Source organism: Nipponia nippon, unplaced genomic scaffold, assembly GCF_047370975.1.
Source record: "Nipponia nippon isolate SJK-2023a ecotype South Korea unplaced genomic scaffold, ASM4737097v1 scaffold_7, whole genome shotgun sequence".
Taxonomy (NCBI): Eukaryota; Metazoa; Chordata; class Aves; order Pelecaniformes; family Threskiornithidae; genus Nipponia; species Nipponia nippon.
In genome coordinates, this window is record NW_028262391.1 from 15230050 (window position 1) to 15257836 (window position 27787).

Consider the following 27787-nt stretch of genomic DNA (forward strand, 5'->3'; position numbering starts at 1 on the left):
GAAAAGGCTGAGAGCGTTTTGCTCAGCAACCAAGTTTTCTAACTTGGCCATACTGTATATCACCCTCTGCTCCGTTCAACTCTGGCTCTTCCAGCCACGGTGCATAACGGGGAGTTACACCACCCAAAGCGGAGATGATCTCCATTAGCAGTGACAGCTTTATGGCACAGGCTGGCCCTGTTTAACGCTCGTAATGTTTTACTGCAGGCTTGTACCAGCAGCTGCAGCAGGGCTGCTGTCCGGGCTCAGCTCAAACCCTCCCTCTAGCCGCGTCCAGAGGAGAAAGACCAGCTTAAGGAATGTGCGATCCCGCAGCAGGGTCTGCAGTGCTGTAAACCAGGAGAGAAAGCCAGCACCAGGGCCCAAGCCACCTTGCACTGGGGCTCAGCTGCCGAAGAGAGGGAGAATCAAGGTTATCCCAGAGCAGAACTCCAGAGAGATGCCAGGGCAGATCCCCTCTCGTGTGGGCGCTCCCGATTTCCCCGAGAACCTCAGCCCAGCAAGGGGGCACGGACAGGTGGCAGTCACTTCCCTGTGCCCTGCTGCCCAGCATCCTCTGCCAGGATGTAGCAGAGCCACACCAGCACGCGGGCAGGCACCCTGGGTGCTTGCCAAGGGGCTCGGTGAGTTGTCTGGGTGCTCTGAGCAGTACCCAGGAGCCCCTCTGGCAGGGAGCAGCTTCTGCAGCAAGTCTGACGGCCCTTCCCAGGAGGCACCAACCCCACAGCCTGCCCCGTGGCACAGCGGGGACAGAGCGGGACGGGAGCAGGCGGGCATGCAGCGAGCCGGACCACCCCACCGACACGTGGTGCGAGCCTTGGGAGCAAATCGCTCTTCTCAGAAGAGTCAGGCAGGAGCATGAGTAGCAGTGGAGGGGCAGGGGGAGGAGAAGCACTGCTTTGGCTGACCCAGCCAGGGCTCTGGGGATGCTGCACAGCAAGCAACCCTGCAGCAGCTATTATCCCTCCAGCCCTTCTTGACCCACAGCCACTGTTTGGAGCAGCCTATGGATGGGCAGCCTTGAGCCTGCCTGTAGGCTAGGACTACTTTCCCCCAGCCTGAGGAGGGGATGGCCTGCAAGAGATTTAAATAGTGGATTTAAAACTACAGGAAAGTGGATGGATGATGGACGGAGGGTCAGGAGAAGAGGAGATGCAAAGGCAGGTGCCTGCACGGAGCCTGGGGGAAGCTGCCAAGCACGTAAGCCTGTGTTCCCTTGGCTGCTCTGGGAACACCAGCTGCCGGCTAGAAACCTGATGGGAGCAAAGGAGATCCCCTTCTCAGCTATTTGTCTTTTCCTGCTCCAGTGCCTTTGCCACCAGCGAGTCGCTGCCTCCCCAGCACTGCAGGCAGCCAGGGCAGAAGCAGGCAGCAGCAGCAGCATGCACTCCCTGTGGCGCAGACGATGCTGACACCCTCCATGCACAGTTGGGGCACCCATAGGTCACCTAGTGATGGCCAAAACTAGTCTCTGGAGTATGACATGCGATTTGAGAGGCTCCTACGTGAGCTACAAACCTCCTGGTTACCAGGCACCCCTGGGTACTGGTGTGGGGAGCCCAGGGTGATTCACCCACCGTGCATTGGGCTCTAATAGTTAGACAAGGCAGAAAAGCAAGACCCTGCAGCCCCGCAGCCTGGCCTCTGGAGGCAGCACGGGCTATTCTGCAGGCAAACTCATTTACACTCATCCCAACAACTTTCTCTGTACAAGGGTTGCTACCCTGGCAAAGCTGAGCCCAGACGGCAGGCACAGGGCTGGGGCGTAAAGTGCTGGCCTCAGCTCTAAACCCTGTTCTTCTGTACAAATCACACCAGATCTGGGGCAGAGGGATGCCACCACCGGCAGTCACCGTCATGCTGTGGAGAGGGGAAAGGAGGGAAAATATGAACAACTTGTGTCCAGGAACAAATAGTGAAACGGAGAGCTGCCATCACAATGCAAAGGGCAGAAGCTGTCCAGCAAATAGCATGGTCTTAATCACTGTTAATTGAGTTGTGGTTTATTGAGCTGTGGTTTAACAGCTTTAGAGTAGAAGAAGCAAGAATTGAAACCTCCTGGAGGTGGTGGAGCTCTCCAGCCCATCAACAGGCTCAGGTCGGCACGAGCTCAGCTCCCTTCTCAGAGCACAAAATCCTGCCTGCAGCTGGTCTGGCTGTGGAGCCACTGCAGGGAGCGGTGGGATGGCAGGAGGGGACAGGCCACCGCCCTGCCAGGCTGCACTGTGCCCAAACCTCAGACACACTCCCGAGGCAGACGCCTGTCACCAACGCTGGTGGCAATTTGGCTCTGCTCCTGCCATACTCTGCACCAGGGTCTCTGCCTGTCTCAGCAAACCTGGTTTTAAGGACCTAAGTGCCCTGGTGCACCATGCCAACGAGGAGAGACTCCTCCAACATGTATCAGATGGGAGCATCCCGATCTCCCTGTGCCTCCTCTGCATCCCAGCAGCGACTTCTGGGGCCAGTGGCTGGCACGTTGCGCCCATGCAGAGCAGACGAAGTGAGATCAATCAGGACACCGCTGGGACTGCTAACCGTGCCTCACGTATTGCGCGACCCAGGCATGCCACTTCGCCTTTCCCCACGGAGCCAGCAGCAGCGAGTCCTGCAACGCAAGGAGGCAGGAGCCCCATGCATCCTTCTGGAGACTGCGCGGGAGGCAATGGCCTCGCCAGGGCAGGGCAATGGGCAGGTACAGACAGCTGCCAGATGCTGAGCGGCTCAGAGACCCTCCGCAGGGACAACAGTGGCTGCAGCCAGCACGGGTGACACTGCGCAGCAAAGGGACGGGAGTGTCCCCTGCTGGCTGCAGCTCTGGGTGTTGCGGGGCTGCAGCTGGGGGTCTTGGGAAGGGCCAGGGGGTGACTGTGCATTCTGCCACTTGATTTGAACCATCAGAAGGAAGAGGGCCAGGCAGCCCAGGCTCTCCAAGTTGGGGTCAGCGGGGCTGGAGGGCTCAGGTCTGCTAGTCTGCAAATGCTGGACACACCTGGACAGCTTCCCTTCCACCTCTCGCCATTGCTTTAAGTTTGGCTCTGACTACTGATGATTTTTTTTTCACCTCTCCCCATCACGACACGGGGACAGCCCAAGGAAACCAGGAGCTGAGAAGGACGAGCAGCAACTTTCGGATCACATCCCCGAGCAATAAACCTCCTGGAGCAGGATGGCAGCAGCCCCTGCTCCAGCAGGCAGCGTGCCTGCCGGCAGCAACGCGTGACTCTGCAAAGCTGCCCGCGCTGGCTGTGAAACCAGGATCCTCCGCCCTCGCTGGCTCAGAAGGATGTGTGGCCAAGAAAAACACCACTCCCGTGGCCAGCACCAAGGCCAGGCGTGGGCGCAGGGCGGGTGAGAGGCTCCAGAGGGTCCCTGTGCAACCCGGACGGTGCTGCCCAGCAGAAGCAGCCGGCCGTCCCCAAAAGCCTGAGCTGCAGTGGGGAGCGGAGCACAAGTGCAGCTGAGGTGCCGGGTGGTAACGCCAGTGTCACGACAAGCCCAGTGTGGATATGCATGGTTTATTTACAGAAACACACTGGGTTCTCCATCCTGCCCTTCGTTAGAGGCTCCCTGTGTTTGGCTTGCCCTCCCCGCACTGCCGGCTGTCCCCGGCCACTCTCCCTCCTGCTGTCAGCAGGGCTGTGAGCAGCTTCCTCTCCGACTGTGTGCTCCCTCTGCCAGGCCTTATTTTCTCCACAGATAAAGTCTCCCCTTCTGCTTCCAGGATTAATCACCATTGCCCTCACAGCTGACCCCAACAACACCGGAGAGCCTCGCCCAGAGGAAGGCAGCCAAGACAGGGGCACGCACGCGTGTGCAAGCACAACACGCTCCGCAGAGCTCACTGCCAGCCTATCAGTGACTGCGGGGGGCTGCAGTCCTCCCCAGGACCTGGTGCTGCTCTGGAGTCCACCCTCCCAAGAGAAGACGATCCTACAAAGCCCTGCACTGGCAGGGCTTGCCAAGGTGCAGACAACTTACCTTCCAGCTGCCTGCTTAAATGCAGGTCCTCACTTCTGCCGTGCAGCCAAGGGTCCCCTCTGCTCCCTGGGGCAGCCTAGCAGCCCCCCTCCCCATCAAGCAGCCTCCCCTCCCTGCAAACAGGGGCCAGGGGAGGGCAGGAGGCAAGGGGGGACGTGCCCAAGTGCCCCAGCCACTAACCACGCCACGCCACAGGTTTCTGCAGCCCCTATTAAGCACCCAGTGGAGCAGAGCAGCAGCTTCTGCACAGCAATTCCAACCTATCAGCTAATTAAAAAATTAGGCTGCCTGCCTGAGACAGATGACAAATCATCGCTACCACCCACGCAGGGCAGGCACCTGGGTGAGCTCTGGGGTCTGGTGCAGCAGCGACAGCCCCGGGTGCTGACGGCAGCATTGCTCTGCTCGCCTTGCTCCACACCCCACGGCCATCTCCAGAGGGATGGGGAAGACTCAGCAGGAGATGGATGCATTTTGTTCCAGGATATTAATTTTTTCTGTGCATCCAAGTGTCTCCTTGTAATCCATCAAGGTCTGAGGGACTTGTATTTAATGGTGCTCAGTACCTTGGCTCTTAACCGGACTCCAAGGCAGAGACAATGCTGAGCACATGACAGCTTTCAGGATGGAGCTGTAAGTGCTGCTTGCTATGTATTTAATAGATGGTGCTGCTGGGGGAGGAGTGTGAAGACACTTTTTGGAGCTGGAGGAAGAGCAGCAGGAAACCTTATAATCAGACAAAGTAAGGTTTAATTCCAGGTTGCCATAAATTACAAAGCAGTGCAGATGGAAAGCTGTGAAGTAATGAGCGGGTGAGATGGAAAGGGAAACCAAAAAGAGATACAGGAAAATAAATGCATTAAGGTAGATGATCTTACGTTCTGATTAACTGCACATGGTGGGGGAAGGGGCTGCGGGGCTGCAGGCAGACTTTGTCCTTGTTTCTTCTTGCTAAGCTCTAACGAGCTACAGCAGAGCAGGGAGCAACGTCATGGGGGAGAGCAGCCCCGGCATCAATGCTGGGTGACCCCAAGCAGCTTCCACCCTTTGGGGATGTGGGAGCATGACTGGCTGGGGAGGGAGGAGGGCAGGACCCGCAGCACCGGCCACCAAGACCCCACCGCTCTGTGGGGAGCGGGGAACAGCCGCACACACCTGCCCTGCCCTGACAGATCTAGGACATCCAAAACTAATCGATGGTGGCACTGCAGTGAGGAGCGGCCAGCGGAAGCGATGAGAAGCGACACCATCCCTGGGAGCTGCGGGTCGCGCCAGCCCCCAGTGGCAGCAGCGCCGCGGGGAAGGGGCCTCCGCCATGCCGCAGCTCCCGGGGGGCTGCCAGGCACCTGCCGAGCAGCATCTGCACCCCCCTCATGGCAGCAGCCCTGCCCAACGGCGCCTCCGCAGCAGGGCTGGGGCCAAGGGGCTCTCCTGCCAGGAGAGGCACGTCCTGCAGGCAGCTGGACGGGGTTAGCGTCTCGTTTCGGCAGGTGAGGACCCCCCTACAAGGCCACAGCCTCCAGCGTTTACCTGGGGTGGGCTTATTTAGAGGTCTGTTGTTGCCTGCTCCCAAAAACCACCATGAAAACAACTCCCACAGCACAAGAGGCTCACCCCAGCAAGGAACAATGGCTGGCACCGCTCTCCCTGTAGCTCACAAATCCATCACTCCAGCCTCTTCTCCTCACAGGATCTGACATGAGCGAGCGCAGCCCAGAGACAGGCTGGGGAAGGAATCTGGCTGTTTTTCACATGGCTGCAATGTGAAGCAGGGAGGGAGGTTATGAGAGCACACCAGAAACTATTAAGACTCCCTCCATCCCCGTAAAGATGGAAACATTTTTGCCAGAAAATAAATCCTTCAGCTACTGCAGCATCCCGTGGGAACTGCGGCTTGGGAGCATGTGGCTCTGGGGCCATCTCCCATGACTCCACCATAGACCCCAATTTTCTGTGCCTCTTCACGTTTCCACTTCGATAACACACGATCAGGCCAGGAGCATCTGGGCCACAGGCGCTCTCCTCCTAGCACTCTCCCAACCCACTGCATCTCTGCGTACCCCCGATGCGGTGGGACTCAACAACAACAGCAACACTCGGCCAGCAGGAAAGAATCAGTAGTGACGCACTCTCAAAATACTTATTTATTACAATGTAAGTCACTGAATTTTGTGGGTAGCTGCACCGTGCACCCAGAATTGCTCTGCAGCTGACAGGAGGAAGAAGAGGACGTGGTGCTCCCCCATCTCCACTGCCAGGCTCCACCTTACAGACCACTGATGCACACTTCTTTGTTCACAGTGTGACACAGGATTAATGCACCGTAACTCACTGCACACAGGTGCTGTCGAGGGGAAACATCGCGTGCAGTCACCTGGCACCCCGTGGGCACACAGAGCCCGACCCAGGCAGTCCCGCATTATGGATTCGAACCTTACATCTGCAATGGCAAACCCTCATGCACGCACACCTACAAATTCCTCTTTTCCCAAATGCAATAGATCACATTTTCAGGATGCTGTCTGCCTGCTTTTACAGAAGCGCACCAGCAGAAGACAGCTACTTATCAAAGCGCTGTTCCAGCAAACAGATTATTTTCCTGATACCTCTGCTTAATGCTTTCCCCCCGGCTCCCAGGCTCCACCTCCACAGCCAGCAGCAGGAGCGCTCCGTGTGCCTGGCCTCGGTGCAGGCAAGGTGCCCTGAGAAGGCACAGCAGCTTCAGTGCTCGCTCCAACACGTCTCCTCCCTGGCCTTTGCCCTCCCTCCAGCTCCGCTCGGTGGGAAAGGCGTAAGCTGATGCTCACAGAGGCCACTGTCTGCGGGCCGGGACTCCCAGAGCAGACAAACACTGATATCAGTTTCGTGGGAGACCAAACCGGAGCCAGCAGCTGGAGCCTGCTGCAAGCAGCACCAAACCCCAAGCGGCCTGGGACTTGGTCATTAACAGGCAGCTTGGACAAACATCATTATAATCTGGTCTATGCTTAATAATCATTACAGCCGTTGATAATGAGCTGGATAAAATACTCCATTCAGAGCCTGAGGCCAGGAAGACCACCGGACCTCCCGTTGGATCCCGGTGTGTCACAGCCATTAAGTCCGGACACCCGTTATGAAGCCGATGGCACAGCTCCCTGTCGGCAGCCACTTCCCTGGACACGGTGCTGCTTATTCACCTGCAACAGCCGGCCGTGCCTCCCACCACCACACACAGCCGTGTCCCCCTGCCGCGCTCCTGCACAGCTTGCAGCTCGGGGAGATCCCAAAGCAGAGGCGGTGTCTATCAGACAGCAGCTTGCAATGATTTCCTCTTCCAAGAGACAGCTCAACAGCTACAGCATCCCACAGCAAGAAATTCCATGGATCACTGCACCTGTGCGAATAACCACTGTACTCTCTGTTTTAAACTTGCCTCTCACCAACTTTGATGCCCCCTAGTTCTTGTACTGCCTTGCATGGCTCGTGGCTTCATGGACCGCACCGTAACCCCCTTGGCCAGCCCTCTCCCAGACCGGAGCGTCCCAGTCAGCCAGGTTCATCCCGTACAGAAGCCATTGCACTTCTCTGAACCTCTTCCAGGTTTTTCCCAACAGACCATGTTGATATATCACAAATTTTGGCAATACATAATGATCAGTCCCACTCTGTTCTCCTTCCTCATAGCTCCTCATCTTTGTTTAGTCACACAGAAACTCATCCACTTCTCCCACTGCTGCCTAGTTCCCTTACGAGCCTCTGATGAATAATCTTATGAAACGTACCTGCAGACCAAGCTCCTGAGTTTTCAATTTACAAGTCCCCAGCTGTGTCTTCATGGTAGAGTACGGCCCAGCTCCTACTTCTCTTATCCGTCGCCTCTCATAAGCACTGTAACCAGTGGTCTTAATAATTTAGTCATGTATCACCGCACCAATTTCACTAGTGATAATTATGTCAAGTATTTCCTCACCAAGTGTTTTCTCCCAAATATTTTCCAACACATCCATTTTTTTACCCCAATTCCTGACACCAGAATAAACCAGACAGGGAATTGGCTCTCTTCCCCTTCTCGGTCCCATGCTTTCCAAGTATTTAAAACAGGCAGAGGGTGAGCTGAACAACATTTGCCTCTCTCCCTGGCAGTTAGCCGATGGCTCTCGCTGCCTGCTTGCAGAGCCTTCTGCAGGTACATGGATCATTTCTGGGATGCAGCAGGCATCAAAGCAGAAGAGAAGCCAGGCACAAGGAGGAACTATCCTGCTGAGGTGCTTTCCTGGAGATCTCCGAGCCTAATTTTATACATATGCTTGTAAGAGATCCCGTTAGTGGAATTATACATTGCAGTCACACACCATCCTGCTCTGCACTCTTCCCTCCACCGCCCGTGTGAAGACACAGAGAAGACAGAGAGCCACGTTAGCACGAGCAGGGGTCCCATCCTCGCCGGCACTCCCTCTCCAGGCAGACATCCCACCATGGCTCTGCTCAGCTGCACCCCGCCAGCTTCAGAGAAGCAGAGCCGCATTCCTCTCCCTGCCCACCCAAAGCGGTACCAGGATGAACGAGTTAGTGCTTCACCAGTGCCTGAAGACGCAGCATGCTGCACGAGGGCTAACCTTGCGCACGGCAGAGCCTGGGGGCCCTTTGCACCCTGTGCTCATCTCCCACCCTTTGTCGGGGCTTCTCCCTTCATGCTGGGTTGGTCGGTGGGAGAGAAACGTCAAGAGCTCCCCCACACGCTGCCAGGCAGGGAGGAGGAGACCACATTCAGAGATGATGCTATCCCCCAGGAAGACTGCCAGATGTTCTTACTGGCCAGGAAACTTTGCTGCTTCCAATTTGTCAAATATTATCTTCAATCGAGTTCTGCTAAATACCCTCACTCCACGCAAGACACGGTACCTCCAGCCAGGTTTCAGAGACTCCCCTGAGCTAACCGACTCCACTCTTCTGTCCAAGTTGGCAGAGATAAACCACAAAGCTGCTTCTCCAGCCTGTCCCATTTTCCCTCTGCTCCTTCTCTTCTCCCACAGGGTCATCCTGCTGCAGCATGGTCAGCAAAATCAAAGGAGTCAAGCACCAAACAGCAGTTTTCAAAGCTCTGCCCAAGCTGCTGGATGCTGACATCTGTCCCTTAGCCCACCAGCTGCTGAGGACACCCAGTTGCTAAAGTAATTCTCCCTGAAAACCACCTTACTGTGCCAAGGACAGGGACCAAGAATTCCCTGGGGAGCCCACAGCTTCCCCTGGCTGCCCCTCTGCCAGCCCATCTCCTCCTCCTCTCACCGCGGCATCAGCAGTCTGTCCTGTGATCTTGCCTGCCAGGCAGTCCTGCCCAGACGTTGTTCCTTTGTGTATCTGTAAGGAGGCTAATAAAAAGCTTGCCGGGTCCTCTGAAGTTCCACGACTAAAATGACAAGTCATCAGAGGGATCGAAGCCAGTCGGGAAGTGAGAGGCCACCTCTGGATAGGCATACTGAAAAGGAAAGTAAAAAGGCCCAAGTCCTTGTCCTCCCCTCCCCTCCAAGCACTCCTCTGCAAGTCCCAGGATCATTTCATGCTGGCATCATCCTCATCCTGGCAGCTCCTCCTAAGCCTGAACCCTGCTCGTCCTCTCCCTGTGTAACTTTCCCATCACTTCTCCCTCGCAAGACCATTGCGATGCATCAAGCCCTCCTCCAGCTCCTTGGGCCTGGCCACACTGCATTAAAACAGGATTTATGAGCCTCAAGCACAGACAAGAGTTATGCAGTCTGCACTTCTGCATGCTGCATACCGAGTCCCCAGCTGGTTTAAATCAGATCAACTTCACTGATGTAAGACATTTAAGGCAAGAGAGTTCCATGATTTACACCAGCTAAGAAGCTGTTATATTATAGTTTGGCAGCTGCAGGTTTTAGAGCTGAAGTTTTTTGGGCAAGGATCCCAAGCAGCAGTGAAAAACAGAGCAGTTGAGTGGCAAAACCCATTTATTCTCAGTACAGTATGCACGCAGCCAGCACATGTTCCACAAAAGTCTTCTTTTAAAAAAAAAGTAACTCTGGTGTTCAGTTGTGAGTGTCATCAGTCTGCAAAGTCAGTGCCCTGTCAAAATCTCAAGGCTCCAAACAAATCACTAAGTCATGACACTATGAAAATGCCTCCCTTCAAAAAATGATAAATTTGGGCAACTAAAGCCAGGCAACTTTAATGCAAAGGTCACTAGCTTTTGAAAAAAACATATAGACCGATTAATACAAATGCAAACAAACACACAAGGGAGTTTAATATTCAGATCATGGCCTTCATTTCTGCTGGAAGATGCTTAAGCTTCCAATTAAATCTGGCTTCCACAAAAAACTGGTGCTAACACTGTGGAGCCAGATGTGCCTGCAGAGGTGCACAAAAAGATGCAGCGTTCAGGGCAGGTGAAATGGCACAGAAATGCACCAGGAAAAATGCTAATACTGCCCGAAGAGGAATGTTTAGTCCTTTCTCCTCCACCTTAGCAAAGTGGCTTCTTCACACCAGTTGAGGCTTGGTTTGTCAGAGCCAGGAGAGTGGCAGAGCCCAGTGCCATTCCCACGCCACCCGCAAGCCTGCAAGCGGGCAGCAGAGCCGCAGCCTTCCCTGCTGCCTCCCGTCCGGTGCCGGCTGCGCGTCAGGAAGCAGGGAAGGGGCCGGGAAGCCCCGCCAGCCCCATAAATCACCAGGCACCCAGCGCAGTAAATCTGACCTCCCTTGCAAGGGAAATATAAATCAGCTTTACTAGCAGCTTCTGAAACAAAGACTAAGCTCGTGAAACTGTAAAAATGCCTCTTTAAACATCCTGTGCCCTGAACAAACCACTGAAAGCCCCATCAGGCTAGGGGAGAGCAAACAAGCTTTCCAAGAGATGAGACAACAGTGGGTTGATGAACGGAGAAAAGGCATTTCAGACCAAGCAGCTTCTTGCTGGCAGGCAGCATGGATATCTTCAGCACGTGGTAAAGACAGGGTAGTGAATCGCAAGGAGTGAATTAGCCAGCATTAATACTGTCATTTGTATTCAGTGTACTTCAAAGCACTCGCAATGCAGACATCACCAGACAAAAAAAAAAAATTACCCAAGTCTAATGAAGAGCAAAGTACAGCACATTCACCGGAGACCACACAGTAATGATCGGTGGGGGTTGGATGGGATCCTCGGGGCTGCCTTGCCCCACAGCCCCTGGGGGGGATGAAGCAGGCCACCTCCCTGCCTGCTCTTCCCTAATGCCTGCCTGCACAAATTAAACACCACTGCTCCAGTGCTTAACTAGCTAGCATGGGATGGCTGTGCCCGTCCAGAGGAAGCCTCATGAACCAGTGCAGAGGCAGGAGCTACTGGGCAGAGCCAAACTGGGACAGGACTCAGCAGGGGCACAGGGGAGTTGCACCCACCCATGTCCCAGCCAGAGCAAGACTGCACCTGAGACCCATGGCAGGAAGTCTGCAGGGAATACTATGGCTGGGCAGAGGCTCCAGATGCCAAGGAAGCTGCCGGTGCCGGTGGTGCAAGCCATGGGAACGGCTATTTCAGCAACACGCACATGGGGGAATGCGCCATCACCGCGTGCCATCCACAAGCAGCTTTGAGAGGCTGGTCACCTCTCCTCCCAGGGCAGGTGTATGGCCAGGCAGGACCCCGGGGCTCCCTGCCGCCACTGCCACCCGCACCCTGCTGTGGCACAGGGAGGGCACGTGGCCAGCAGCTGGCCCGGGAGAGGATGCTGCCCCCACTGGTGCATCAGGCCAGCGGGGCAGCCAGCAGGGAAGGCCCAGCGACCAGCACCAGGAAGGGACAGGGAGGGCTGAGGGAGCTCCGGGGAAGGGGTTCGGAGCCCAGGGATGCAAAACCCTCCTGGTGCGACCGGTCCAAGGCTAGAGAGCACCCCAGTGCCAGGAGAAGCACCCATGCGCAGCCAGGGAAGGAAAACATGGCATCAACTGAGCCAAGCCCTCTTTGCCAGCTGCCTTGTTTTCCTGCAGACTTACTGTTGTTCCCGCACTCAATAACAGCAGAGCGAAGGCACAATAAGGAAACTTAAGTGATCAGTGGCTGCTAATCAGCAAAGCTTTCCAAGAGCTCACCGAAGCCAAGAGGAAAGGCTCGACAACCGCTCTCTGCTGATGCTCGCCAGGACACAGCCAGGCAGCTGCGCCACAAACATGAGGCACCTCTTTCTGCTGACACCCCACGGGGAAGGGGGCTGTAAACACACACAGGCAAGCACGCTTGCTCCTGTCTCACCTCTCCTACTGTCTCAGGGCACGAGGGCAGGGCCAGCTGCCATGCGGCATGGATAACCTCCCTCCACTCCTGCCAGCAGAGACCTGGACGTAGGCAGTCTTGGACCGAAGGGTCCATCACTGCAGGAAGGAGCAGAACTCCGCAAGCCCACCGCAAAAGTTCGTTAACTTTCTTTGCATTTCAAATAGCAATGGATAACATCTCGGTGCAGAAGTAAAAGAGAGCCTGCGTTGCCGGAGGCAGCTGCTGCAGCAGCTCAGTGGAGACTTACCTTTGGGCATGATGCGATGCATTGCAACCGACAAGAAGAAGATTGAGTCGCTGTAGTAGGTCCCTGATCCAGCGCTGAAGTGTTTCTGCATGGCTTCAACGATTGGAAACAGCTTTTCTGTCAGCTCATTCACATCATGGACTATTACCTAGGAGAGACACCAGAAACACCACTCAGTCGCTGCCTCTGGGGACTGGCCCAGCGCTGGCAGCCTTTGCTCAGCCTGCACTGGCACGAGGTGAGGAGGGGGAGGTTGTTAAAGCACAGACGCTGCTGGCTGGCACTACAGCTGCACAGAGGGACTCAACTGCCCCAGCCCCTGCACAGCTCCCTGCCACAAGAACCAGCTAAGTGTGGCAGGGAAAGGAGGGAAGGATTTTTACAGCCATTTCATAACCCTGAGATGGGCAGAGACTTGAATCCACTCACACAATCCAGTGTGTTCTATGTTTTGTGTTTTTTTCCTGTCTGTTCCCACTGCCTAATGCAACCACGTTATCTGGTCTCCCATATGGAGTGCATCAGAAGAGGTGACTGTTCACTCCAGGCTCCGGCATCCTGCTGTTTTGAGGCAAGCCAGACCACGTCACTTACCCTGAGGACCAAGACTTGCTCCCTGCTACAGCGGCAGGCTGCGACAGGGCCAGGGACACAGCCCGGATTTCCTGAACCTCAGCCCGGCATGGAGGCAAGCTCTGCAGCACGTCCTGCCAGAGCCGGAGGGGGAAAGGGAGGACGGGCCACAGCACGCCGAGGAAAATCCAAACATCAGCAGTCACAGCAGAGCCAAGCATCTTCTCCAGACAGAGCTTAACCCTCTTGTGCTAGAGCTTTGCTCGTGCTTAGCCAGCAATGCCCTGCACTCCTCAGCCCTGCTGCAGCCCATGCACCAGCACCGGCCCTGGCACGCCTGCGCAGGTCGTGGTTAAGGGCAGAAACAGGAGCAACTGCAAATGTACCTTGTCAGCTCCTGAAATTTTACAAGCTTATAATTAATTTTGGTCAAAGTCTGATGAACAGAAACTTTCATGCAGCCTGATGCTCGTTACGCATACAGAAGGACGCAGGTCACTGAATCACCCAAGATAACAGGAGGGATTTTCAGGGTAATTAAGAGAGACGAGGGACACGACCCCGATGCAGATAGCGGGGAGTGCAGGAACTCGAGTGTGGAGACTCGAGGTCGCGCCGCCTTCTTCAGGCCAGGGAAAGCAGGAGGAGCCCCGCAGGAACTGAAGGCCAGCGAGGACGTGACTTTGCAGCAGTACTTGAATTTTGGAAAGGGGAGCCTATACCCCTTGTTTGAGGGATACAGAGACACTTCCTTACGGCTTCAGCTGGGAACTCAATGCCATGATCTCCGTAGGTCCCTTCCAAACTAAACTATTCAACAGTTCTATGGTTTCACTCCTTTTTCCTACTAAAACTTCACCTGCTTAAGAGCAAGGAGCGCTGCACTATACACTTAAACATACAAGACAGAGCATTTGCTTTTTTTAAACCTAAACCAAGTGCTTCACTGGAAAAGGCGGCTCTGGAGCCTGGGCTGGTGCAATAACCATCCTGTCTATGGGATGCACAAGAGGCTGCTCTGACACCCAGCGAGGCTGGCAGAGACAGAGGCAACGAGTGGTCTGGAGGAGCTTCTTCCTTCCACACTTTCTTGCAGAAAACGTTACCCAGATCAAAGTGCTCCCGTGTCCGAACAGAGCTCACCGGAGGCGGGGAACTGCTTGTGGGACCCGCAGCATGCCGAACAAGGCGGAACAAGGCAAGGGCCCATCCTGACCCCGGGCACGGTGGCCAAGCCCACGGTGGGGTACCGCTGGAGGATGGTCACAGCGGAGTCCTCACAGCCCCACTCCCAGGGACGGCACCCCAAACACCCGCCCTCAGCCAAGGGCTCGATGCTGGCCCTTGCCATCAGCCGGGTGCTGTATGAGAGCCCTCGCGCAGGCTCTGTGGCCAGCATGTCCCTCGGCAGGGCGGCCACGCTGCTGGCGTCCCAGCTGCTGGGCTCGGGGCCAAGCGCCTGCAGGAGGACAGCAGGAAAAACAGAGAACACCATGTACCAGGAAAGTGCATTGGGAGAGCTCATCAGCAGCCACACCTGGCTTTGGATAGCACAGCACACATAACCCTTCCCTGAGACACTGCAGGGGAGGAAACTCCGTTACCGGGAACATTACGGCAGCATCTCGCCCCAGCCCTGCCAAGCTGCGCGGCTGGCTTCGCCATCACGGTTAGCACCAGCAGCGCTGCAGGAACAGGCGGGAGAGTGGCACGGCTGAGGGGAGCAGATCGGCAGCACCAAGCGCTGCTGATGGCAGCGATCCCGGGTGACCAAACACAGCAAAACACCGCTACTCTCCAGGTGCAAAGGCACTGACCGCCTGTGCACGGACGTGGTGGGTTGACCCAGGCGGGATGCCAGGTGCCCACCAAAGCCGCTCTATCACTCGCCTCCTCAGCTGGACAGGGGAGAGGAAATATAATGAAAGGCTTGTGGGTGGAGATAAGGCAGGGAGAGATCACTCACCAATTACCGTCATGGGCAAAACAGACTCAACTTAGGGAAATTAGCTTAATTTATTACCAATCAAATCAGAGTAAGGTAATGAGAAAATAAAAACTAAATCTTAAAACACCTTCCCCCCCCCCCTCCCCCCTTCTTCCTGGGCTTAACTTTACTCCCGATTTCTCTACCTCCTCCCCCCAAGCAGCGCAGGGGGAGGGGGAATGGGGGTTGCGGTCAGTTCATCACAGCTGTCTCTGCAGATCCTTTCTCCTCAGGGGGAGGACTCCTCATGCTCTGCCCCTGCTCCAGCGTGGGGCCCTCCCATGGGAGAGAGTCCTCCACCAACTTCTCCAACACAAGTCCTTCCCACAGGCTGCAGTTCTTCACAAACTGCTCCAGCATGGGTCCCCCACGGGGTCACAAGTCCTGCCAGCAAACCTGCTCCAGCATGGGCTCCTCCGTCTCCACGGGTCCACAGGTCCTGCCAGGAGCCTGCTCCAGCGCAGGCTTCCCACGGGGTCACAGCCTCCTTTGGGCATCCACCTGCTCTGGCGTGGGGTCCTTCACGGGCTGCAGGGGAATCTCTGCTCTGGCGCATTCTTCACGGACCTTGGTGTCTGCAGAGTTGTTCCTCTCACGTATTCTCACTCCTCTCTCCGGCTGCAGATGCACAGGGTTTTTTTTCTGCTTCTTAAGTATGTTATCCCAGAGGCGCTACCAGAGTCACTGATGGGCTCAGCCTTGGCCAGCAGCAGGTCTGTCTTGGAGCCGGCTGGCATTGGCTCTATCAGACACAGGGGAAGCTTCTAGGAGCTTCTAACAGAAGCCACCCCTGTAGCCCCCCTGCTACCAAAACTTTGCCATGCAAACCCAATACAATGGAGCTGAGCACCACCAGCACGAGTGCCACTGGGATGCATAATGCTCTGCTCCCAACCCAGCTCAGTACGGGCAGCTTCGGGGTCTGGCTGGACTGGAGAAGCATGGAGGAGAAATACAGCACCTGTAACTGCCCTGCCGCATCCAGCAAAGGCAGCCTGAAGTCTGCACAGCACATAGGAAACAGCTGAGCAGGGAGAAAAAAACGTCAAACCAATTCCAGTCACCTCTGAAATGAGCAGGGTGCCAAGCACCAGTGGACAAAAATCATGGGAAAACAACTCCTGAAACTCCAGACACAGCATCATCCGCCTTCCCTCCCCTGCCAAAGAAAACAGGAAAATTTGTGTCTTTTGCCCACCCTTTGGTTAGGCACTTCTGCAAAGCAAACTCCTGAGCAGCTGAATCTTCCTTCCGCAGCCACAAGCCGGCCAGCCTCTCCAGGACTGCGAGGTCTTCTCCTCTCCCCACTGCTTGTTGATCTGCTGCTAATTTTGTACTTTGTTATTTATTTGTGTAGCAGCTTTCAGTAAATCCCTGTAGCTAAATCCGACCACATTTGCTTAGGACATTAAGAAAAGTAAGTTCTAGGGGTTTCCTGCGCAAGCAGTTTTATAAACACGTCCCGCACCCAGAAAAGACCCTTTCAATGCATTCACTAGGAAAAAACAACCCCCATTTTGTTTCTCTTTAACTTTCCCTCGTGCCAGGTATCTTTGCAGCTCTCTTGTAAGTGCAGGGTCACGGCAGCTCAGTTACATTCACCCCAGAACGTCTTTGCACAGCACCAGACCCGCAGAGGAGCCAGCGTTTGGCAGCATCCTCTGCGGGGCTGATCTAAACAAGCAACCAGGAAGAGCAACGAGCAGAGCACGCAGTTAATTTTATTCTCGGAGGGGAACGGAATAAATAAGCGATATGAATCAGCACAAGGAGTCAGAGCATGCAGCCCAGAATTGCAGGAAATGGGACAAGTCGGGGCTCTTTGTAAGCACAGTATCAGCCGCTGAGACATGCCCAGGCTCGCTCCCGGGCACTTCCCGCTCGCTGGGAAGCGGAAGAGACTGCAGAGATCACCCTGCAACCCACGGGACAGGACAAGCTCTCTGCAACTGCGAGCATAAAAGCCCTGGTGAAAGCCCAGCAGAACCTCCGCAAGCCGGGGCATCCTTTGAGGACAAGGCACGGGCAGGAAGGCCGGGCCCTGGCCGGGTGCCGGCGTGCGGTGAGTCCTCCTGCGGCACCACTGCTCACGGGCGCTTCCCGGCCAACTTCCTCCATCCCCGCCGCTCTCCAGAAAGCCAGGCAGGCACCACACCACGGAGCACCAGCTCCATCTGCCGCTCGCCATCGGCACGCTGCACTCCCAGCTCCACATCTGCGACGCATCTGTACAGGCACTGTGGGACCGGTGACACCGCGTCACGACTGCCCCATGAGTGGGACAGCCCAGGTCTGCCCTGCCCTGCGCAGCAGGGAGGGTCCTGTGCCTAAGCCGCTCCCACACACCCCACCGCGGTGCATCCCAAAGCCCCTCGGCTCTCACCCTCTGCATGCTGCCCTGGCAGGCTGCAGTCGGCTGCTTCAGCCTCCAGGAGACTTTGAACATTCCTGAATTTGCTTCAGGAGAGACGAGAGCTGGCCCATGACCTTCCCCAAGGGTTGGGATCCAGGTCTGATTCCCGGGCTTCACTCTAACAGAGGACCCAACTGATCCCAGCTCTGCTGGGAGGGGAGGGCAAGGACAGCTCCAAAAGCAGAGCCCAAATCACATCTTCATGAAGAAAAAGTAAAGTTCAGGGTTTTTATCAACCCCATCTCGGCAGCTCAAGCTGCCCTGAGCACTTTATCAAGCCTCACCTCTGGGCCTGGTCTAGGACAACAGCATAAGAACCAGGAAAGCGTTCTGGGGACACCAAGCGAAGCAGGAAAGGAGAGGTCTCAGGATGGAGACGGGTTACTGCTAGAGCTACCTGAGCATCAGGATCAACTGCCTTCAACATTTTAGTAGCACCAAAGGTCCAAGTTGGGGTAATGTTTCCTGCTGAGAAAGAGGAGGAACGGGGTAGGCTACAGCAAGAGTAAAGAAGTGCTGTCACCTGCTAGCATACCAGAAACTGGCACAGCATTAGGGGCAAGGCTGTACGCTAGAGAAACAGACAACAGCCTCTGCTCTGTCCTAGGAACACTACCTAAAAACAGGTAAGGGGACAGAGCTGAGGTGTACTGCCAACCACAGGGTACCTAATGAAAGCAGGTACGTCAGGCTCTGCCAGAGAAAGGGAAGAGGCTGTCCCACTGAGCAGATCTCAGTGGGATCTCACCTGAGCCCTCCATACCACGCTGCTTGCTTACACCCACGAGATCAGTTCTGGTGCAAGACCTACTCACCGGGGCCATGAGCCAGGCTTTCCTGCGAGTCCGCAAGCACCTACAGAGGCCCACCCCGCAACAGGCACATCGCTGCGTGCCCCCACCTCGTGCAGCATTCAACTCACAAGCCCGCGTGCCTCTGGAGAAGCAATGCTGGCAAGGCTGCCCACAGAGAAATTTGGTTTCTGAGAAGAGCAGACAGCAGTAAGGCAGCCACACACAGAGCGGGGTGTCTGCAAGGGACCTGCACGCCACAGTGGCCCAGGGGTCCCCCCACGCCAGGGGACACGGTACCACAACCCTGAGCTAGGCTGTCGCACCCCACATTTGCACTGCACCGTCACGGGGCAGCGCTAGCCCGCCCTGCTGCGGCATGGAGCAATCCTCCTGAAGGCAGCTGTGCGCACCCCTGCAGACGGCCGAGCACTGCCGGCACGGTGCAGGACACCCACCGCGGGTACGTGACCTGACTGAGCGCCGGCACTAGTAAAGGGCTGTTTATGAAAAAGGAGAGGTGGGATTGTTTACTGACAAATGATCTGTACGAACAACATTAAGGTTACATCTCTAGTTACATCTCAGCAGAGTTCAACTAATATTAAATACCTGTAAGATGAGAAATGAAAAGTTACAGCAGAAGCAGAGGACAGTCTGCAGCAGCACCTCAGGATGGGGGAGCCACATTACCTGGAGTCTCTGAACTTAACACTCCTCCAGTTTTCAGACACGTGTTTAACGTGAAGGAAAGCCCGATCTTGCACAGACTGCACTGACCACGTTTTTGGGAGGCAGAACCCTTTCTCTGGCAGGTAGCAGGATGAACACTCGCACGTGGAAGCACTCCAACCTTTGCAGGCTCTCCGTTCCCTTTTTCAAGAGCCGCTAGCAGCGGGGCGACAGCCTTTGCTGATCACGGTCCCGCCGGACCCCTCGGGAAGCCACGCAAGCAGAGGTGGTCCTTGCGCTGAGACGCCGAACCGGGTCTAACAACAGGGCCTGTAGAGGGGGAGCAGCGTTGCTCGGAGCAGCTGCTCTTCTCCAGCACAGCGGTTCGCCAGCGGTGTTCCCGGGCCACGCCGCCCCCCGGCCCTGGGCGAGGTAACCGCCGCGGGACAGCTCCCCGCCGGCGGCCGCGGGGCCTGGGCCCCCGCAGGCCGAGCCCTTCAGAAGCCTGAGGAGATGGGGCGACGCAGCCTTCGCCAGCGCGGGCGGGAAGCGAACGGTCGCCACGGGGGAGCTGGAGCCAGGGCCGCCCGTTCAGGAAGCTCCTCGTCCTTCACCGGGCCGCCGCTCCCCTGCCCCGGGGGAGGATGACCGCCGCTCGGACACCCCGCGCGTCCCTTGCGGCGCTCGGCAGGGAAGCGAGAGCCCCAGGAGACGCTCCGGCACCGGCGCCCCCCCACCCGCCGAGGCGACCTAGCGGGCGGCTGGCAAAGACCAGGCCCGCGGCGCCGGGGTCCCCGCGGCCCGGCGCAGGCCCCCGCCCCCCCGCCCGCCGCACCTGGTGCCGGAAGGCGGCGCCGCGCAGCAGGTCCCGCAGCAGGCCCAGGCCGATGTCCCTGCTGGCGCCCTCGGTGACGAGGTGGAGGTGCAGCGCGTCCCCGCCGCCCAGCCGGCCGTGCCGCAGCAGGGAGCCCAGCGCCGCCTGCCCCTTGGCGCGCAGCGCCGGGCTCCGCTCCGCCTTGGTGAACATCATCAGGAGGTGCAGGTCGCGGCCCCCCGCCGCCGCCGCCGCCTCCCCGCCGCCGCGCCGGGGGTGGCGGTGGGCCGGGGCGGGCGGCGTGGCGTGGAGGCGGCGGGTGGCGCTGGAGAAGGTCTCCCCGCCGCCGCCCAGGTAGTAGAAGGCGCAGACGGCCAGGGCGGCCGCCAGCGCCAGGGCGCAGGGCTGGGAGCGCGCCCAGCCCCAGCCCCGGCACCAGCCCCGGCCCCGGCCCCGGCCCATCGCCGCCATGACGGGGCGGGACCGGCCCCGCCCCCCGCCCCGCCCCCGGCCGGCGCGGAGCGAGGCCGTGCACAGCATACAAAGGTTTAATCAAGTAGAGTATTTACAGTCCTTACAGCATGTACAGTCGATTAACTACAAAGGTAATAACGCGCTTCTCATTTACAATGACGAACTACAGGAAACGACATTCAAGTTCTAGATACAAAGTCTACAGCCTTATTAAATGCGGACGAGGGCTGGTTCTACGTTCTTTACAGTTACACCTTCGGGGGGGCGGTTCACAGGAGAACGCAAGCATTTTACTGCTGGAATGCTTAAAAAACACCAAATACAGAGGGACACGTGGATAAAGGGAAAAAAAAAGTTCAGTATTTCAGACAGAGTAACCTCTCTGCTTGAGGAAACAAGGATTTCTCAGCGATTTCTATCAAAACATGGAAAATCTGGGATCCTAACAGAAAAGTGAGTGGGAATTTTTCCTCCTCTATCATCTCCTTCCATGGGAAGAGAAACAAGAAAATACTGTATGCACGAAGATAAAGCAAGCGTATGAAATGGCATACACCAAAGCGGTACATTCATCCTTTTCCCCAGTATTGCCGTTCTGGAGTTGTCCCTGTTTTACCAATGTGCTTTTGTGCAAGCATGACTGCAAGGCATTTCGGCCATCAGGATGCACAAACAACCGGCATAAACTCTAACTTCGGAAAAAGCGTCCACCTGTGAATGGGCAGAGATGGTCGTTTGCAAAACTGACTCTCAAAATACTTCCAATGTATTAAATAATCAGCTCAGTCCTTTGACAGTGTACAAATATTACGGCCTTAGTACTTACATATTATTTGTAATTCTATCAAATGGTCCTTTTATATTCACTGTGTCATTTGAGATTCTCATGATCAAAACGCAGAGTTAACATCCATACTTTAAAACAGACGGCTGCAGAGAAGCACCGAAGTCCTGGAAACGTCACAGCCAACCCTATGCTTATTCTAGTTCTCACCTTTTTTCTTTAGCGCTACAAAGTTCTAGCTCTATCAAGAAGTTAATTAAATTTGGACAACATGTGTGTACTGATGTCACACTGCAAAACAGGAGAAACCTCCTCTTGTACGGGGATTTGCTGACAGCAGTTGGAAGGTCTGGTTGCATTTTCTAAAACCATTTCAGCTCAGTATATAACCAGGTAAAATGTAAAACCCCTCAGAATGAAAAATGCAGTATTAATACAGGATCCTTTAACGCACTAATGTTAGAAGCCACGAAAGGTACAATCCAAAGCTTCTGAAATCAGTGGAAAGACTGCTACCAATTTCAGTGACTTCTTGGGTCAGGTCCTAACTGGTAAGGAAGCTGAAGTCTACCATGTACTACTGAAGAGCTTAAACATGCGTTCAGACTGCAATATGTGCCGCTTGTGAAAGCAAAGCAAGACTTCCAACATCTGCCACCTTCACCCAAGTTTATGGGAACAAATTCCAGCATGTCTAATATAACTCAGTGGCATGATTCAGTATGATAATTCAGAAAGTTAAGCTTTATGTACGGTACTGACATTAACATAAAATATGAAACCTTATGAACCACCAAAACAATACAGACCACTAAGGAGACACCACAGACCATTTTAATCAACATGCAATGTAAGTCAATTATATGTCTGAAATCAAGATGTATTACAATATATGTTGAGCTCCTCGACATTTGTCTTTCCACGAGACCTTTGGAACACATGATCTAACTCTGGCTAAGAAAAATATTATAAAATCTTTTAGTGGGCCATCTAGTAAATTACTAAAAACCCATGTGAAAGCTGATTTTTAACTGCGTTAGGAATCTACTGCTTTGTACCTCGCCAACTAAGACCTATTATACTTCATACCTATAGAGGAACACAAACTGGAATTGAAGCTTTCCATTATCTGGTGCAGAGTACAAGATGTTAACCCACAATGGAGCCTTACTGTCTATTATTCTAGTTATACTTAGATTCATATTGTAATAAAAATGGAAGTTTCCTTCCTTCCTTACCAAGCAGAAAATTAGCACTTGAGTTAGAACTCGATAGGGAAAGCCAGATCTTCAGAGTACTAGAGATAATCGTACTTAGTATTACTCAGGGTTGAATCCTACGAGTTACAGAGGCCCTGGAGCACCGAGCCTGCCAGTGTTTGGTAGGACTAAGCCCTCAATACATTTCATGCAGCTTAATGGCATATTCATTTTTGCTGATGAGCAACATCCTAACACATGATTGCATCTGACCTGAAAAAAAGCTTTAACTGAATGCAGTTTATACTGGACATCCTCGTGTACCTAAAAGGACTGGGGAAGGAGGCTGCAGGATCAGAAGTGACATACCTACTCCCTGAACCATTAAAACTCCAAAGGTCCTGTCAAGAGTAATACAACCCGTTGATCATGTATGTTATTAGTCCTTTAGCATAAACAGACTGATACTGCTTCCCAGACAGATGAGAGTCGGAAATGCAGGATGCAGATCTGCAGAACTACAGGGAAGAAACTTTTTGTCCATAGGAAGTTGTCCTGCAAAATTTGTCAAGAGAGATTTTTATGGCTAGGAAGGAAAATACCAGTCAAGATTTGAAATAAGTGTCTCGGATATTTTTCCAGCAGCACGGACTGAGATAGCGATTATGCCATTAGACTTCAGGTAGCTTTACATTACAGCCAATCACACTATATACTGCCTGTCATGTAGGCTCCAAAAGACAAATCTTTAGAAAAACTTATGTTTAAAGTGTATACTATACATAGTCATATCTTACATTGTCCCATCTGTACACGGGGAATTTTACTTTCTCTAAGATCTACTAAAACATCCACTTCTGTTAAATACTGCAGATTAGGAAGTATATTATCATTTCATAGACAGCTATTTAAAAAAACAACTTAGTAGAAATTACTGCTTACAGGTGATATTCCTAAGTTTCTTACTATTCAGACTAAATGCACTCTTAAAATGGGCAGAATCTGCTTTTCCTAGCACGATTAGACCACACACGAAGCAAGAACTGTTTTGCAAGGTTCTTCTGCTTGGAAAAAGAATCTATTGGACAATTCTAAAATGCTCTTAACTTTGCAGCAATAATCATCCAGATTTGATGCATTATTATACATTTGATGCAAAATTATAAATATTTGAAATACCCTGTTAAAATTTAATATGCCAGAAAGTTTAATTTTACTATAGTTTACAGAATTTTTTTACCCAATTTTGCTTATCTTAGCCAGCTTGGAGAAAAGCCAATTCATTTCCTAAATACATTTAAACAGCAGGTTAGCATAATGCCATGGCTATTAGGATTGTTAAAAACTCACATTGATATTATGTTACCTAAAAATTCTCCTTAAGTAGTCCATAGGGCAGACAAATAGAGCATAAAGAATTGCATCTGCCGGTTTGGGGCTTCAGGTGATTACTGTCTCGGTATTAAACAACCTGACACATAAGCATGTATCTACAGACACCATTTAGACATGCACATCAGCAGAGTGGAGCTCACTATTGACTAAAGCAAATCATGTTGCTGCCCTCAGAACACAGCTGGAGACTGCTTGCTCGTTACTTTGCAAAAACATGCAGTGAAATTCCTAGGTTTTCTTGCGCCCACCTTAGTTTAGACAACACGTATACGTACGCATCTTTGCAGATTATATAAAGGATACCGCTTCCTGATATAAAGGATTGATTGACCTAAATTCGGGCTGGCTGCATTACACATGAGGTGTTATATATTCAAGCTCAGGGCTAGTAGTGAGAACAGCAGAAAGAGAAAGTAACAAACAGCCATCATACAACTGCGCTACACAAACTCCATTGGCTCAATATTTACTTTCATGTCTTAAATTTCAAACTTTGATGTCCAAATATTGCAAACAAACCCTTCATCATGTCCAGCAGGATCAAGTTTATTTTTCTTGAAAGGTTCCACATGCTCATTTAAAAGTATACTTGCTGTACAGAAAGTTTAATTTAAGAGGGAAAAAAAAAAAAAAAGGAAAATAGATTGCTTTTAGAAGTTTGGTCCTCCAGGATATACACCTATTGTGACTGACCCGCAGTCACTAGCGTAAAGGCCAGCCTGGTGTTAAAGCTTCCACTGAAAAAGAGCTTGCAAAAGAGCAGAAGTTACCATGTCTTGTTATTAACAGCTTACCTCCAACCACAATCAGCACAGAACAAGAGAATCTGTTAAGTCACAGGCCCACAAACAGAAGGACAACTCAGGAAGTCATTACCCGACTTCCCTTCCAAACAGTCCCAGAAAATGCAACCCAGACCTTCTTGTCAGAGGCACATTCTTTATGGCAATAGGGAGACAGATGACAGTAGGGGACAGTAAATAGCAAAGCTGGTCTGATCATCCCCTGGATCATCCTGCCATCCAGAGCCTGCAATGCATACAGCTACACTCTGCTGACTATGTACGAACCACTGACAAACTTTGTTTTTCTAACAGGTACTATTTTTTATACTGCGCTAGCAGGTATTCTTTTTTTTAAACATTTTCTTCAGCTGCTGAGGTATACATACTGTAGAACATACACAACTCATACATTTCCCCAGCTACCACGATCTAAAGCTATATTAGAGTGGTCATTTTATCCAAACTATCTAATGAAATGCATACAATTCATTCTGTTAAAGTAAAAAAAGACTTGCACTATAAGGATCAGGTTCTTTTTCTTCTTGACACTTAAGACTTCTGGGAATCTGACTGCTGGAAACGGTTTAGCTTCTCTGGATTATTTGATGCCATTTGAGAAAAGTCACGAAAAATGTCCTGATAAATTTCATCTCCTAGGTAGAAAAGAAAAAAGGGAAACAGTTTTAAACATTCATGACAGTTAACATCACCCACCATTGCACAAATGCCTTACTGTGCCACCAATTACTGTATAACACTTATTCATGTATAAAGATTGCTTATAGATGGAATGATGCTGATGTGAACTTTTTGGGACTGTTTACTTGCATGCACATTCTGCAGAAGCAAATTAAGCAAAGCCAAACTATACCTGAAATAGTACCTCACAGGCAGCCACACAGAGGAAAGTTCAGAGTTAGAAAGGAAAAATGAAAGCATTTTAAAGCAATGGAAAAAGTAAAATGTTTATTAGCTATTAAAGAATAAAATCCTTGTTTTTGCAAGAAAGTGCTAACCAAGATTCTCTTCAAAAAAGTCGAATCATGGCATAAATAAGGGTTTACTTGGAAACAGAGGTCAGAAGTCTTACAGCCAGACACAACTGTCCATGAAGGAAACAATCAGCAAGCAATAGTATAAAAAAAAGCAATCCTAAGTAGAGAAATTATTGTTCATAAATCCTTTTGGTCTATTACTTCAGCAAATATAAATTTTTACATGCATCACTAAATATTCATTACATCTTTTAGTTTTATCTGTAAGAGTGATACTTTCCTTATACATCTTTCATCTGGGTTGTTTGGGTTTTTTTTTTTTTTTTTTTTATCATCTTCGCTCTTTGTGCTTAAACACAACCCGACTACTAGTACATATTCCAAAACGAGGAATGGCAGCAATTTCCACCAGGACTGTCTCCCTCCCCCTCCCCGTCTACACAGGAAAACACATTCAGGAATGATTACTTTTTGAGTCCTTGCCAAGTCATTCTTCTGCCATTTTAAAACGGACATTTTCACATTCTTTCATCTGCTGCAGCATTTCGGGCCTTGAGTTCAGGTTTCATTTTAAAACATCAACCATACCCTATTGCCTTCAAAGGGAATTAAATGCTTAAAACATTTGGTCCGGTCAGGAACTATGCAGCCATCCAAATTTTACCATCTTCCCAACACAGACGACCACACAGGACACAAGATTCCAGCACTACTGGTCCTTGCTGACAGCTTGATTAACAGCATGACAAAGAAATCAATCCAAGATCTGTCTCATCGTGTATGTTGAACATTAAGATTTTTTTTTTTTCCAATATGATTGTGGAAGAAAAGTGTTATTCTACCACTTTTTTTTTTTCAAAGGGTGGTTTTTAAAAGGATTTTTTTGTTTAAAAGTTTGCACTAGAGTGAAAAGTTACACTGTTTTGTTTTTCCATCTTTTAATGTACATTTCCAATATTAGAACTATTACTCTTTTGGAGATGAGACTCCATTCATTTGAAAACACTTTCAGAAATGATAACCGACCTTCCAGAAATATTTAACGTGCATGGCATGTGGGTTTATATAAAAGTGTAATGACACAATTCTTCCCAGACTTTAAAAGATAAATACATTCAATACTGCTCTACTAGGAAAAGTTAGTTCTAGTGAAATTCCCTTTCGGTTTCTGGATTTAGTTTCAAGTATATCCTAGAGATGAAGCAGGCACCGGACACATTTTATTTTAACAGTTTCTGGTAACTGCTTGCACTGGGAGACAAGCACAGCACGAAGGGAGCTGTAACATTCACCAACAGAACAGCTATGAAGAGCACAAATCGGAATCAAGCTTGTGTGATAAAAGCAATTATGCTTTTAATACAGAAGTGGGTTCCACTGGTGAACTAGTACTGTGGTTCAAGTTGCCATATTTGGTTCTTTCATATTAACTTGAAAGAAAACACAAAAGCTATTTTTGCAAGATACATTGTGGCTCTGGTTTTGGCTCTATTACATAACAAAAATATTACATACAAAAATAGACTAAAATAAAGTGCCCCTTTAGTTTGTATGCTGCATTAAAATATTTAATACTGTAAACCTTATAATTATTTTAAAATCCTATTTTAAAACTGAACTCTGGAAATTCCCTTTCTAAGCAATGTTTTCCCTAAAGTGCAGATTTTATGTACAAAAATACTATAAGACTGCTTTACTGTTTAACACCAGAGTAACTCAAAAGGCACACATCATACATTCAAGAAAAGATAGGAAGAAAAAGTAGCAATACTAATATCAAATAGTTAGCAGACAGACTGTAGCACCAGAAGATGAGCACTCCAGTATTATACAAGAAACAGTACAATGGTGCATATGGCTTCTACCACCAGCAATGAACTTTTTGTGGAACAAGCTAGTTTCAGCTAGTTCCCATTCTAGGAGTATTTTGGAAGACCAACTGTACCTTGCAAAGCAATATATACATTCTCTCAGGAGCTCAAACCAGCTGGGTATATTTAAATTAGAAATGTTGATGCCATTAGCTGCATTAGTAATTGCTTATCAACTGCATTACTAAAGGGGAGAAATAGGCAGTTGGCTTCACTCTGAAGACAGCAAACTCATACATCAATATGTACCCTCACATAGCTCCCAGCAAACATACAATTGTCTTGAAAACCCTTATTTTCTTCTAGAATCATAATTTTGGAAAAAAGGAGTTCTAAAATAAGGGCAGTGCAGGTAATTTAACTTGTATATGCAGTGAAACAGACCTGCCTCCTCTACGACCACATAACAGTATTGTACCTTGCAACAGCAGAGGCAGGGCTCACACTTAGACATTTACACAACCCTTCCAGCAGGCTAGCAGACATTAACATTAAAACAAATATTTACTCCGACTTTTAAAAGAGACTTCAGCAAGTCGAGAATTGAGA

At 51.7% G+C, this 27787-nt stretch overlaps 2 protein-coding genes across 7 annotated transcripts in view; both read right to left on the reverse strand.

Moving 5' to 3' along the window:
• XXYLT1 (xyloside xylosyltransferase 1) overlaps window positions 1–20223 on the reverse strand; it is a 39615-nt gene extending 19392 nt beyond the window's left edge. The window contains exons 1-2 of the mRNA XM_087738924.1: window positions 19757–20223; window positions 12486–12633 (exon numbers count right to left, since the gene is read on the reverse strand). Coding sequence (XP_087595050.1) covers window positions 12486–12633; window positions 19757–20206 — 598 coding nt within the window. The 5' untranslated portion in view covers window positions 20207–20223. The remainder of the gene's footprint in view (window positions 1–12485; window positions 12634–19756) is intronic.
• Window positions 20224–20290: 67 nt separating this feature from the next.
• Window positions 20291–27787, reverse strand: part of ACAP2 (ArfGAP with coiled-coil, ankyrin repeat and PH domains 2) — a 72950-nt gene continuing 65453 nt past the window's right edge. For 4 of the 6 annotated variants that reach the window (XM_009468466.2, XM_087738920.1, XM_087738922.1 and 1 more), the window contains one exon: window positions 24113–25025. In XM_009468466.2, coding sequence (XP_009466741.1) covers window positions 24922–25025 — 104 coding nt within the window. In that variant the 3' untranslated portion in view covers window positions 24113–24921. Of the gene's footprint in view, window positions 20921–24112; window positions 25026–27787 lie in introns of those variants that run through there. The other 2 variants (XM_087738919.1, XM_087738921.1) reach the window with 2 other exon arrangements.